The sequence below is a fragment of the Hippopotamus amphibius genome, chromosome 7 (genome assembly GCF_030028045.1).
Source record: "Hippopotamus amphibius kiboko isolate mHipAmp2 chromosome 7, mHipAmp2.hap2, whole genome shotgun sequence".
Classification (NCBI taxonomy): Eukaryota; Metazoa; Chordata; class Mammalia; order Artiodactyla; family Hippopotamidae; genus Hippopotamus; species Hippopotamus amphibius.
The window spans coordinates 79,711,048-79,725,510 of record NC_080192.1 but is presented as its reverse complement, the minus strand read 5'-3'; the positions used below and the strand labels follow the sequence as shown (position 1 = coordinate 79,725,510).

The 14,463-nt window shown below is 39.7% G+C and overlaps 1 protein-coding gene across 13 annotated transcripts in view; it reads right to left on the bottom strand.

Annotated features, from left to right (window-relative positions):
- IL1RL2 (interleukin 1 receptor like 2) overlaps positions 1-14,463 on the bottom strand; it is a 35,257-nt gene that overhangs the window by 13,153 nt on the left and 7,641 nt on the right. For all 13 annotated transcript variants that reach the window (XM_057743179.1, XM_057743186.1, XM_057743178.1 and 10 more), the window contains 4 exons: positions 12,081-12,240; positions 7,582-7,656; positions 2,718-2,847; positions 1,800-1,936 (listed from right to left, as the gene is read on the bottom strand). In XM_057743179.1, the coding sequence (XP_057599162.1) occupies positions 1,800-1,936; positions 2,718-2,847; positions 7,582-7,656; positions 12,081-12,240 (502 nt within the window). The remainder of the gene's footprint in view (positions 1-1,799; positions 1,937-2,717; positions 2,848-7,581; positions 7,657-12,080; positions 12,241-14,463) is intronic.

The window sequence follows — 14,463 nt, the reverse complement described above, 5'->3', positions numbered from 1 at the left end:
TCCTTCTGAACACAGTGCTCCCATGCAGTTATTATCTATAAGTCAGTATTGACATAGAAATCTACACTGGTCATCCTCAGTCTAGGTTGGGACAGATTTCAGTTATAACTACTTCAGGTCTTGTGCAATCTCCAAGGCTTTGCACACTCAGGTTCCCCTCTTTTCTCTGGGGTAGACCCTGAGTTACTCTCTCCAGCAATTTTACTCCTAATGATGTATCACAGAGGAATGTTTCTACATGAAGTACTAGGACCAACATGCAAGGATTTCCATAGCAGCATGTCCCAAACTGGAAACAACTCCAATGACCACCTAGTTACAGAAGAATGGACACACTGAAACCTAGTTATTCTACATAATAGGATTCAGCAATAAAAATGAATGAACTTCAGCTACACATTACATCACTGATGCCTCCATGAACCCCGTAAACCTAAGAAGAGAAGCAACACATAAAAGAAAACTTATGGTATAATTCTTTTCATATAAAGTTCAAAATCTGTCCAGTAAATAGTTGGAAACACAGAGTTGCCACATGAGAAGGGAGAATGTCATTGGAGATGTGGAATTTGTCTGTACCCACACAGGGAAGATGGTTAAAACCATGAGAAAAAGGGAGATTATCAGAGAGGAGGATGCAGAAAGCATGGCTCTCTGGATAGAATCTCAAGAATCACCCAGATGTACCACAGAGAGAGAGATGAACGCACATGATTGATTGGGAGAAAGTGATCCCAAATGACTTTCTGTGATAAGGAAAAGCCAAAGGAGAAGAGGAAAAATGGACAGCGATGGCTGGCGAGCCAAGACTCCTTCTACCTGAGGCACTCAATAGGGCTCCCTTTGGTCCAAAGTGAGGAGGGGAGGTGCTGTGTGCTCACTCACAGGAAAGACACCTGGGGACAGAGTGACCTTGGCCTCCAATCATGGAAGTGAGGTCGGTAAAGAGCACACTCAGGACTGCAGACTGCTGTGGACACACACTTACTGGTCACCATTCAAAAGGAGGGGATGTACACTAGTGGGTCTTTAGCTAGATGCACGCAAACATGGATTTAACTGACCCTTAAGAGACACAGTCAAGCCCTCTCTCTTGTATGTCGCTCTCCAAAAAAAAAAAAAAGTTGGTATTAACAGAATTATAAAAAAGCTGTCTTGGTAAACCACAGGCTTGGTAAACCTCTTACAAAGTACTTCCAACACGTTCCCTGATACTTTTAAGAATCGAAAATTTTTCTCGAGATTATGATTTCATCCCTCACTCTCTACTCTCTGGTTCCATCACCTCCAACAGATAATCAGTACACTCTCTATAGTGGTAAGTGCTCAGGGCAAGTGCTCAGTTGGTGTACACACATGGAGTTTGAAGCCCTCCTACTCAAATATCAGAATTCAACCTCTACAGATAATTTTACAAAGTTACATGACAAAAATATGTTAGCGTTTTACTTTTAGATCACATGATTTATAATAAACAACTTAAAAGTTGAAAATCACAAGCACATGATTATAAATGTTGAGCAAGAAGGTTTAATTAAAGAACACTTCTATTTTCTAGAATTTTGATGCATCAAATCTCAGTGCATATTAATAGGGAGCTTTCCTAGGACACTGCGGTGAAGTCACAGCCGAGAACATTATCAGAGAGGGTATCAGTTTTTATCTAGATTTCATATTAAATTTCCTATTTAATACCATTCTGCTGCCTCACACCAAGAATTTAATGTCACTCGTCTTCCCTATGTGTTTCCTTGCCATCACTGGGAACACTGAGCAGAATGCACCCCACTGCACATTACCTGGGAGTTTTAATATAAAGTAAGCTGCAGACACTCCAGCATGGCATGTGAAAGGATGGCCATAATCTTCCATTTTCACTTCTAAGAAGGTTATGTTCACGGTGTAAAAAATATGTTCTTGAAAAACAGTGTAGTTCCTATAAAAGAAAAGAGCTAATCGTTAATACGTACGTGAGTTGTATTTACCCAACATATGTTATCACCTTTTGTCTGGAGAATAAAGTTCTTTCCTGGAGAACACCTGGACCCAGCATTTTACCCTAAGACTACCCCACTGGCTCAATGAGCTGATGGACTGTGTAGCTCCAAATCTGCATTTTCTTCCGGACAGTGATGCAGAAGTGTGGTCCTGTTAATTAGAGACACCCCCCTCAGCCCTAAGGGGCCTTCCCCCATTCCTCTCCACTCACCCTAACTTAACTATACTGCAGACCCCAACACAAGTTCTTCTGCCCTCTGACTTCATTAGTCCTGTTTTATAGCACTGCACTTAACCTATCATAAATTGGCTTTACACCACTCCATTAGCTAGTGATCATGCAACCAACCTTCCCAAGAGTCCCTGGACACATTCTGCTATTTCAGCCTTGAAGGCCCATGGCTCATGATATAACTAAATAGGAATGAGACTGGTTGTGAGGAGTAGCTGGGAGAAACTGATCTTGCTGCTTGAAGCCACACTTTGTTTTGCCTCCTCTCTCTAAGATGCAAGCAGGATTGGTAATATGAGCCTCTTCTTTGAACCAGATGCTTGGCCACACAGCACTGAAAAGATCTTTGAAAGTTACAACCAAAGGAGTGAGGAAGAGGCAGTGAGAGCTACCTAAAAAAAAAAAAAAAGCAGTGCCAGCACCAAAATCATTTAGATGGAGAAACTCTTGCTAGGTTTTAGGGAAACCAGAAAAGCAAGACACCTACTCGATTCCTTCTTGAATTCGTCTGGATTCCTTGTAGTAAACATCGACCAAGGTGTTATTGACCCTCCAGCAGCGTGGGTTTGTGTTATCCCGTGTGTCTGTTATATTGCAGTCCACAATGAGGGTGGAGCCTGTACAATCAAGTTCACAAACACGCATTGAAAACCCTACCGAGGTGACCTGCTTAAAAAAGGCACCTTCCTTCTGAGCCTTGAATGTCTTTCGATTACCAAAAATGCCCCCCTGAGGTCAATGTTCATCTGCTGTACTTTATTCTCTCCCTGGATGGAGATGGCAAGGACACGTGACCTTCCAGGATGCCGATTGTACTGAGACAATAGGCATCCTGGAATACGCTGTCAAATGTCACCAGCTTCAGACCAACATTCCCCACAATATCAGAGGCACACGTACACATACTACTTCTTCTCTCAGTAAACTTAGCAAAGAGCTTCACCGTTCACAAAGCACCTCACACTAGTTTTCTCCTTCGGCCTGCATATCATTCAAACATTCCTGCAAGGCAGAAAAGGGGCAGTACTGTTAGCTCCATCTTACAGATGAGAACAGTAAGGTTCAGATAGATCAAGTGCCTTGCCCAAGGTCACACATTAGAGGAAGGAATGAGACGTGAACTCTAGTTTTCTAATTCCAAATCCAGTGATGCTTCTACGTCACCATTTGTGACCCGTACAGTTTCCCTCTTTCCTTTATCCTGCCTCCACACACATTCCCACACTACGTTTAATAAATTTACATTTCACTTTATTTTGCCCCAAGAGCCTAATAAATTCCATCTATTTAAGACATGTAAAAACATTACTGTACTTCTAAACAAGCTACTTTGTTTATTCTAGGTGGTATTAAGTTTTTTTTTAAACTTGTAAAATATAACAGTTATGGTTAAAAGTATAGAGTATAAATGTGAAGTTACTGAATTATTACAAAGCAAATACCCATATCACCTCATCAAGAAAATTGTATATTGCCAGACCCCCCGAAGCCACCCACCTGCTTTCCCTATTTTGTATTTTGTCACTTCCTCCTCAGCCCTGCACCCTGGCTTCCAATGGTCAATGCTTTGTTGGTGATGCTCAGCCAGGCTTTTGCACATCAGCATAGTCCATTCAGACAACAGAATGCACTAGTGCTTGTTCATATCTCCTATCGGTGCTCTATGCGCACTGGCACGGTTTCCAGTATTTGCCTCGTGTGCCTACAGCCATTTTGAACTCTTCTCTTCTGCACGTCTCCCCGGTCACACGTGTACATACCTCACGTGTACACACCATGTACATGATGGGTACACAGACCTATCTACCAGTAAAATTGGGAGATTGTAGGTTATGTATAGCTCCAACTTGAAAAGACACACCAAGCTGTTTTCTAATAGCTGTACCACCTGACACTCCCATCAGCAGTGTGAGAGCTCCTATTACTGCACAGACTCCACAGTGCCTGGGATTGTCAGTCTATTTACTTTAGCCATCTTGATGTACGTGTCCTGGTATCACGTTGTGAATTTAAGTTGCACCTCCCTAGACTGAACCTGGTCGAGCACCTTTTTAACCCTTTTATTGGCCGTGTTGACATCCTCTATTTGAGTTGTCTGTCCAAGCGGTTTGTCTGTCCTCCTACCAGGTAGACTTCTCCTCATTACTTGGAAGGACCTCTGCCTAGATCCTGCATTCGAGACCTTTGCTCACTTATTTCAAGTATATTCTTCTACTCTGCGGCTTGTCTTTTCACTCTATTAATAAACAGAAGTTCTTATTTCTAATGTGGTCTCACCAATTTTTTCCTTCAACTAGTAACTTGTATGTTCTTCATTTTTTTAATCTTTCCTTACCCCAAATCATGAAGGTATTTTTCTAGAAATGTATGGTTTTGACTTTCATATTTAGGTCTACAATTCACTTGAAATTATTTTTATAAATGACATGAGAAACAGGTAAAGTCTCATTTTATTCAGTATCACATCCAATGGTCCCGGACCATTTATTGAAGATATCGCAATTTCCCTATTCCTCCCTAGTGTCAGCTTGGTCAAAACCAAGTGCTTTGCACACATGGATCTATTTCTGGGCCTCTAATTCTGTTCTATCCTCATACCAGAATAGTGTCTAAATTACCATAGCTTTTTAGTAAATCTTGAAATCTGGTATCACTCCTCCTCCCATCCAGTTCTTCTTCATTAAAAGTGTCTTAACTGTTATTGAATCTTTGAGTTTTCATACCAATGTCACAATCAACACATTAAATTCTACAGAAACCAAAATCTGTTGAGATTTTGACTGTCTTCTTCCACAAAACAAAGAAAAAGTGTTCAATAGTTTGGTCTTGAGTGTATTGTTTCTATAGGTTTCAAAAAATAGATTTTTAAAAATCAGATTAAGGATATTCCCTTCCATTCCTAATTTTAAAAGAGTTTTTGTTTTGTTTTGCTTTTTTAAATGATGAATTCCTAGTTCAAGTTTTCTAAATGACTTTTCAGTATCTATGAGGTAAGTATATTATTTTTCTCCTTTAGTTTGTTTATGCAAAATAAAAGGGTGAATTATCTAATACAAAACAACTTTGTATTGTTCCTTATAACCCCAACTTAGTCCCTTATGTATGTTGTTAAAATAAATTTGCTAGCAATTTGCTTTAAATTTTTCATTTGTGTTTATCAATGACATTTGGCCTGAAATTTTCCTTTGTAATAATGTCCTTGTTGGGTTTGGGTGTCAAGGTTTTCCTGACCTTATAAAATGCGATAAGGACTGTTTCCTCTTTTTCTTCTCTCTGAAACAATTTGTTGAAAATTGATGTTATCTCTTTATTAAATGCTTGGTAGAATTCACCACTAAAGCCAACTGAACCCAGAATTTTGTTTGTGGGAAGATTTTAAATATTTAATGGTTATATGACTATCTTCCTCTCCCTTAGCTTATCTTTTCCCCCTTAATTATCTAAACATGATGGCTAGAATTTTCAAAGACAGGAGAGGGGATCAAAGTTAATTAAGAGAGTTAATAGCAGGTATACTTATCCTTTCTAGGTGTTTATGAAATCCACTAGGATATGCACATGCTGGGTGATATGTAGACAAACATCCTTTATTATGGGTATTATTATTTCTTTGAAAGTTCAAAAGAACTAAAGAGCTCTCCTTGAAACATGTGGGGCCAGAGCCTTTTAAGTATTGAGTAGATTTCATCTCCTTCCCATGTGTTGCTTTATAAGCTTTCTCATTTCTGTCTTTAATGTTTGAATTTCTCTGTATTTGGGGATTAGATTTGTTGGCGGTTCCTCTATCTTCTTTTTTTCTTCCACCCGACCCCCACCCCAACCCTTCTATCCCAGAACCAACTCTGGGACTCATCAATTGTATTTGTTTGTTTTTTTCCTTATAATAACTTTATTATTTTTACTCTTATCTTTTTTATTTCCTTCCATGGGGTTGTTTAGTTGCTCTTTTTTATACAGTTAAATGGTTAGCTTGTGGATTTTAATGTTTTCTACACTTATTCTTAATAATAATGATATTTAACGATACATGTTTGTTTACAATGCACCATTGGTCACATTCCATGAAATTTGATATGTTTTTACTGCCATTATTTTCTGAATATTCTATACCAATGGCTTTGGCATTAATCTAACCAAGAAAGTAAATAATTAGAAGATGAATTTGTTGTTGTTTAATTTTTTTAATTAGTGGATTTCTTTTTTGTTGGGTTTATCATTGTTTTGACGTTAGCTCTAAATTTCTAGATTACCTGCATTGTGATTATACCATGTGGTCTGTATAATTCCCTCTTTTGGGACTCTGAGTTTTTCATAGATGTTTATGAGTGCTATCCATTAAATGCGTTATGCTTAATCTATTACTGGAGTATTTTTAGATCCTTCTTTGACTAGCAAATTTGTCAAAGCCAGCATATGTTAAAATCTCCCACAATAGCTGAAACTATTGTATTATCTTGTTGTATTGTCCTTGTATTTCTGAGTTTAGCTTTATATATTTTGATGCACTGCTATTTGACACAAATATTTTTATTTGGGGAGGTACAATTTTTATTAGTATAAAATGATTCAATTTGTCATTTAATTGTTTTGCATTGAAAGATATATTATCAGACTGAAAGATTAATATTGCGAATCATTTCTTTCTATTGCTATTGGATGCAAATCTTATGCATATCTTGTTTATGCATTGATTTTTAATCTTCTAGGACATGTATTTTTAGATCGGTATCTTTGGAGGAGAGCATATAATTGGATTTTAACATTTTACTCAACCTGACCATCTGTCTTTTAATAAAAACTTTATTTTTTTCTTTAGAAGGTACTCAACACATTTTTACCTTACTAGTGATTACCTTTAAATTTTAAAAAATTATTGGAGTCCCTTTTTCTCCACTTAGATCACAAACTGAGGCAGTGTTTATTGATCCCTTCCTATGTAAAATAAGGAAAATACATGATAACTTCCCCTACTCCTTTCACATCCTTCCTAGAGTGAGATACTATAACTCAGGACTGTTGATCAACATTACTTAATAGTAGTTTGATGTTACGTATCATCTCTTTCAGGAAGGATTTGTCTTTGCATGAACAGATTTACAGTAATCATTTAGACCCATAGTGATTGCTGCCAGACCTTTCATAGCACAATTTCCCCAGCCTCAGCTTTGTGATTTTTTTTTCTTTTTTTTTGATGCTTCTCCTGATGAACTCGGGTATATCCAAAGCTGGAAACTGGATATATCTGTATGGCATTTCTCTTCATTCTTGAAACTCAGAAAACTTCACAAGGATGTGTGGACTTATTGATTTCTGCCCTTACTGGTTTCAGTGGCTTTAATAAGTTTACTCACCAAGTTTTACTTCGATCGAATTGTTTTTTGGATAAATGATCTTAGGGATTCTTCTTCCATTTCCCACTTTCCCTGCTAAGAAATCATACCCATATGAAATTGTATTAGAAACAGTCCCAACTACTTGAATGCAATAATAACATAAAGAAAACACTGCACCTAGCAGACCTTCAATAAAGACTGGTCAAGAAAAAACAAAACTCATGGTATGACAAAATACCACTCCACAAGCGCATATTTTCAGCCAGAAATAATTGAATTGCTAAGGGAAAAAAATCTAGAAGCTGGGCTACCAAGAGAGTTCACATCACCATTATATATTTGACATAAATATAAACTGACAAGGTTGTGTAATAAATTCTCATTGCCTAGTCATCCAATACACTTCTTAAGCAGAGGCGATAAGCAAAGCTCTGGCCTGAGACCTAGACAGAGAGAAATAGTGACCCTAATAGTCTGTCCTTGGTTCCACTCCTCCATCCTCCAACCCTGCTCTTCCATATTCTTCACTGCCCTTCCTCTCCTGTTATCTTCAGTTTTTTTTATCCCTCTCCCCCCACTTTATAACCGTCTTCTTGTATTGACTCCCCACCCCTTTGTCTTTCTCCGTGTCTTCCCTTCCCCACTTGTCTACCAATATTTAGCAATCATCCTCTGAAACCCACATTCCTCCTCTCTATTGGGGGTGGGATGTGAAAAAGTTATAAGGGGGAAGCTATAAAAATGCAAAACCATATGTCCTTTATGATGGCAATAATATTTGCACAGTCTACAAATTATGCAAATTCAGTACAGTAAGTCCTCTACATACAAACTTTAAAGTTGTGAACTTTCAAAGATGTAAACGTACATTTGCATGTCCAGTCACATAAGTTAGTTCACGTGTCTGGCATACATTGTCACAATGCATGCATCCTCTACAAGCAGTTGTGCTTTTGTGTACTTTACTGTAGAGTACCGTGTAGCATACGGTAGTACAGTATCTTTATTTCAAGTCCAGGATGTCCGGAAGCAAGCATAAAAGCAGTGGTATATAGCTGGTACTTGCCTGTTCACTCGATGCCAGTCCCTGCATGCCAGCTGTTGTACTACTGTACTTTTCAAGGTACTGTACTGTAAGATTAAAAATGTTTTCTTTATTTTGTGTGTTTGTTTTTATGTACCATTTGTGTGAAAACTACTATAAACCTATTACAGTACAGTACTATATAGGGAATTGTGATAGTTGGGTACCTAGGCTAACTTTGTTGGACTTAACAAACGTGCACTAGGGACGTAACTCGTCTATATGTAGGAGACTTAATGTATGTCCCAAACAGAAGTCATTGCTAGCCAGTTAATATGCCACCGCCCACTCGATCACACACACAGAAAATCTAGAAGTCATTCTAAGCCTCAGCTTTTCTCCCACCCTCTTCACATGATCATCACCAAGCCAGACTAATTTTAGCTCTTAACGTTTCTCAGTCTGTGCCTTTTTCTTTACACCTAAACCCTATTTTCTACTCTCTATTCTTTCCCTAGACACTCTCATTCACATCCACCTCTTCAATTACCATCTAAAGGCCAACGACTTTGCAGGTCGTATCTCTAAGCTCCAAACCCAATTAAGCCATGGCCTACCGGATATCTCAAGTCACCAAGTACTCAGCTCACCCATGACCAAACTCTATAATCTCACTCCTAAATCCAGTTTATCTCCAGAGTTATCTTCTTTCCTTGAGTGGCATCACCATCCAAAAAGCTTAGCTTCCTAGACCTTGCCACATCCCTCACCCCACGTTTAATCCAACATCAAGACCTATGGATTTTGCCTCCTAAAATGCCTTGAGTCCATCCACCCCTCTCTATTCTTCAGTGCTACCATAATGACTGTGCCTACCTGATGTCTCACCTGCATTTCTGCACCTGCCTCCTAACCGCCACTCTTTTCTCTGTAGGGATCATTCTGGGCATAATGGCCACACTGAGCTTTCAGAAATGCAAGTCACACCATACCACTCTTCTGCTCTCAACGGCTCTGGTTGTTTTCCATTGTTTTCCTTTTTAATTTTTTTCTTTATTTTCCCCATTGTTTTTAGAAGAAAATCCATGGTCCCCAGCTTGGACTGCATGTTCCTATCTAATGTTGGCCCCTGACAACTTCTCCAACCTTGTTACCTACCGTGATCTCCCCCACTCAGCATCATCCCAGCCGACCTGCCTACTTCTCATCCTTCAGACGTACCATGGTCTGACTTGTTATAGGACTTTCACTTTGGTGGCTCCCTCAGTCTGGAAAAACCTCATTCATTTCATGCTTTAATGGTTCCTGACCATCAGCATCACTATTGTCAGGGAGCTTTCCCTGACCCACCGCCTTCTCAACAGCTCCTTGTCTATTTGATCTCATATTTTCCTTTCTGTCACTGCATTACTGTCCTTGGCAATTATACATCTCAGTGAATTATCTGATCAATTTCAGCCTCCTCTTTCTGCTCAGACTCAAAGCTCCATCAGAGCAGCAGTCACGCTGTTTTCCTCACCATCATGTTCTCTCTGTCCAGCACAGGACCTGACCGTGATGGGCACTCAGTAAAGGGTCACTAAGTTACTGCCTGAAGAAGAATCTCCTACCACTTCCAGCCAAGTTCAGATGATCACATCCAAAAGATGTTGCAGCAGCCTCCTAAGGGGTCTCCAGGCCTCAAGATCCTCTTCAACTCCTGCTCGAATCATCTTAGGACTGACCTCATCCATCACAAATGCAGCCTCGTAGCTCTGTACTTGCACTCATCCAAGGGCTCTTCAGTGTTTCATGGTAAAGCCTGTGTATAACCAGCCTTGACCTTGCCCCTGTTTAACTCCATGGCCTCAGCTCCCACCAGCCCTCAGCTCACAGTTGTTTATGCTCTAACAAAATTACTTTCAGATCCAACGTAAACTATGATGGTAGACACTTCTGTGTTTGCCTTAGACTCTTCTCTCTGCCTCTCCTCCCTCTTCTTTACTTCTGCAAACCCTGCTTGTCCTTCAAAATTCAGCTGAGAAGACATTTCCTCTTGAAAGTCTTCCAGACCATTTATTTACTCGCCACCCATGCAGCTACTTCTGATTTTTTTTCTGTTCTCCCGGACACTGTCTCTAACTCTCTCCTTACCACATGAATGTTAAAATGATGCATTTATATCTCTAGCTCCACTACAGCCAGGCTGAGAGCTTCTCAATAGAAGAATTTTTAAAAAATTTTTAATGATCAGGTTTTAACAATTTTTGGCATGCAATAGATTATAAATAAACATTTATTGTAATAATGTAAAATACAGATTATTGGACTCAATGATCTCTTAAGGTATTCTTCATTTCGCCTTTGAAATTTCACTTTGTAAAGAATTCCCTCAGCTACCAGTATAAGACTAAAGCATAAGAGGAATCAACGACTGAGTTAATCAATACATCTGTGCCTGGTCTAAGCCAGACACTGGGCTATGTGTTGGGGATCCAATTGTGAACAAGAGAAGGAAGGTGCCTACTTTTGGAGAAATATTAGTTATCATAAAATCCAAGAGCATAAAAATCATAAAATCTAATACAATTAATTTTCCTAATTAAGGGATTCCTGGTGGGAAGCAGGAAGCTACCCCTCCTCTACACACCCCCAGGAACAGTCGTGCCATCAAGAAATGGCTAAGTATCCCCCACTATTATGAAATCAGACAGAAATTAGTGACAAACATAAAGGTCCCAGTCAAAGAAATATTCAGGCTTCAGTTCCCTCCATTTAGGTGAGTAAATTAGAAAACAACTCTCTACTGAAAGCAGGGCAAAGGCAGCCTAGCAAAAACTCTTTGTTGAATGTGCTTAGAAGAAAAAATGCTTGTCTGGGCATGGAAGGCCTGGGTTCTGGCTCTGTTTCTGTCACTAACCAACTTTGTAAGCGTCAATAAGTCACTCCTTTCTCAGTCTCTATCAAACAAATGGCTTGAATTAAATTATTTCTAAGGTTTCTTCTATCCTTCAGATTCTGCTGTCAAATCTCCAGGTCACACGTGCAGGAAAACTGGCTGCTCTGGGTTGAGAACTGAAACCCCGCAAGCATTAGGTGTTCTGGAACCAAGTCCAGAGACCTTGAACTTGGCCATGCCTGAGGCAGCGGAGGCTGAAGCCTGGATGTCCCAAGACATAGTCACACCAGAGAAGGTGGAGGAAAAGAAGAGTGATATTAATGATGTTTGCCCTTTACTGAATAGCTACACTTTGCCAGGCACCCTGGGAGCACCTCCATAGACATGGTTTCATTTAATTTTCATGACTAAACCAGGAGTTTTGAGTCTTCCTCTTTTTTCAGATGAGAAAACTAAACAGCCCATGTCCTTTCGCCCCACTCTTCCTACTTCTGATTCTAATAGTCATACGTTTGAAGGCCTGCTAACCCTCAGGAAAAGCAGGACTGGGAATCTCTTCTGCCCAAAGCCAGCCATCTCACTCAAAGCCAAGGCGATGGGTAAGCGCGTACTTACTGATATTCACAGAAATGCTATTTAAAACAGTGTGCTGCTTCTTTGCGTATGTGAGTCTGGCTTGACATGCATAGCTCCCTCCATCCTCTGCCGAGACATTCTTCACTAAAAGCTTTGTTCCCCTAGAAATAAACCGTTCTCCTTCAATCTCTTTACAGTCCTATATAAAACAAAATATATAGTTTTCAGTTCAGAGTATTTTGGAGTAGCAGTTATATTCCTAGTTAGCACCATTCTATGAACCACAGGGAGATAAGATACCTATGTGATCTTTAGACCTTAGGTAATTTATAATCTAATTGAAGACCTTATATAAATATATGTTATATATATAATGTATATATTAAACACATAATATACATTATGTATATTAAACACAATACATTTTAGATAATACATATTATATATATATTATATATAACATTTAATATATATATTATGTGTGTGTGTGTGTATATATATATTTCCCCATCAGATTTGACAAAGAATATTCAACAGGCTACAGTGAGTACTAGAAATACGAGGTCTACTGGGAGTTGAAAGGAGAGGCCTATGCAGGCTGCAAGGAAGACTTTTTGGAGGATTAGACCTGATCCTTAAAGGAGTTTGGTGGGAGGATATGAACAGGTAGGAATGTCCTCTACCTACAGGAGCCCATGTCTGCCAATGCACCACCAATGCCAATGGGACCAAGTCCCTCTGCAAGACTGCAAGCCCAGGTGAATACAGACTGTGTGCAACCTCTGCGTTACAGGTCCAATCACACCTTCTCCACCTATCAGGAGTTGGAATTTGCTGGGGTCCAAAATAACTCTTCACCAACCTTCTATTTGGAGGCCTCAGCAATAGTCAAAGTGTGTGGCAAGGTTAAGGGCAGCAGATGTCCCATCAGGTCTGAAGTCACCCAGGCTTCCACCGCATCGCCAAGGAAACAGCCTCACACAAAACCAACTTGAAGGCTGGTTAGACTCAGAAGGCCTTTCTCACTTGTCCTCCCTGGCTTCCACCCAGAGGGCAAGCCTCACCGTTTATTTGTCCTGTCAGAAGCTCACATTCTCATGAGAATCACTTTTCCCATCTCAGAGGCCCACTTCTGAATTCTTTCTCAAACCTTTTCCCCTTTCTTCAGGAATCACCACTCTACAGAATAACATCTGGGATAACTGAGTCCATTTATTCATTCAAACACTGTGAGAAGCCCTGGTCATGCAGGAATAAGACCCAGCCCCTGTCCTCAGAAAGCTCACAATCATTATCATAGAGAAGACACACATGCAACCCCTAATTAAATAAAGATGTAATCGCCCAAGTTCTGAGCTCTCTCCTCCCTGAGTCAGCCATGGTCAGAACTCACTCTCCACCATTAGAACAGCGTGAATGCATCCATCATGGAAAGTGGCACTCAATAATGCCAAAACGAACATTTGTGTACATATTTATCATGTCAACAATAACTTTCTAGAAGTCTTATATTATTTTTTCTGTAAACACCCTATAGGGGAACCCAAATTATAATCAGATAATTGCTTACTAAGTAGAACGGGAATTACTAGTAAAAGTCAGACTCTGATAACGTGGGTGATGTTGCCTTTTTTTAATTATTCATTTTTATTGGAGTATGGTTGCTTTAGATGTTGCCTTCTTTAGAACAGGGACAAACAAAAAGTGTGAGTGTCTGGATTATGGAAACCTCATCCCCGGGTAGGGCTTGGATGTGCACAATCTCTGGGGCTCCATTCTATGCTTCCGATCCTTACCAGTCCCCTTTCTCATTCAAGACGTACAAATATTTTATTATATTAAAGTTTAGCCTTGACAGCTGAAGAACCATCCTGTCCTTTTTCAGCAACTAGAACTCTCTCTACTGTCATCCACTGCATTAGAGTTTTCATTCTCAGAAGCCTTTGATTTTTAGTTAAAAATTTGTGGGTGATATCTCACTAACAAGATTTTACTTAGTAATATCAGCAGCCAACATCTGAAAGTTTTTAATCTTTCAAGCACCAAGAAGAACATTTCTGACCCAGCATGTATGATGGTTCAGAGGCACAAAATAGCCGAGAACATCCTGGCTAAGCTGTAGTGGTCATAGGAGAGTGATGAAGATGAAACTGGTGAGGGAATCAGGAGCCCAATCACAGAAAACAATGGGAAGGGGAAGAGTATCTGAAGCTGTCTGAGCAAGGGACCGAGGTGTGCATACTTGCCTCTGAGCACAGTCTGTCTGGTTGCCGGTGAGAAAGGGTTAAAATGAGGCAATCCTAACAACTAGGAGACAATTTAAGACGTTATTTCCATACACTCAGGCTGCATAGATCATGAATTAAGGCAGTACAGTGGGGAAAACCAAAAGGGAACAAAAAAGTGATTTTAAGCAGTTCTA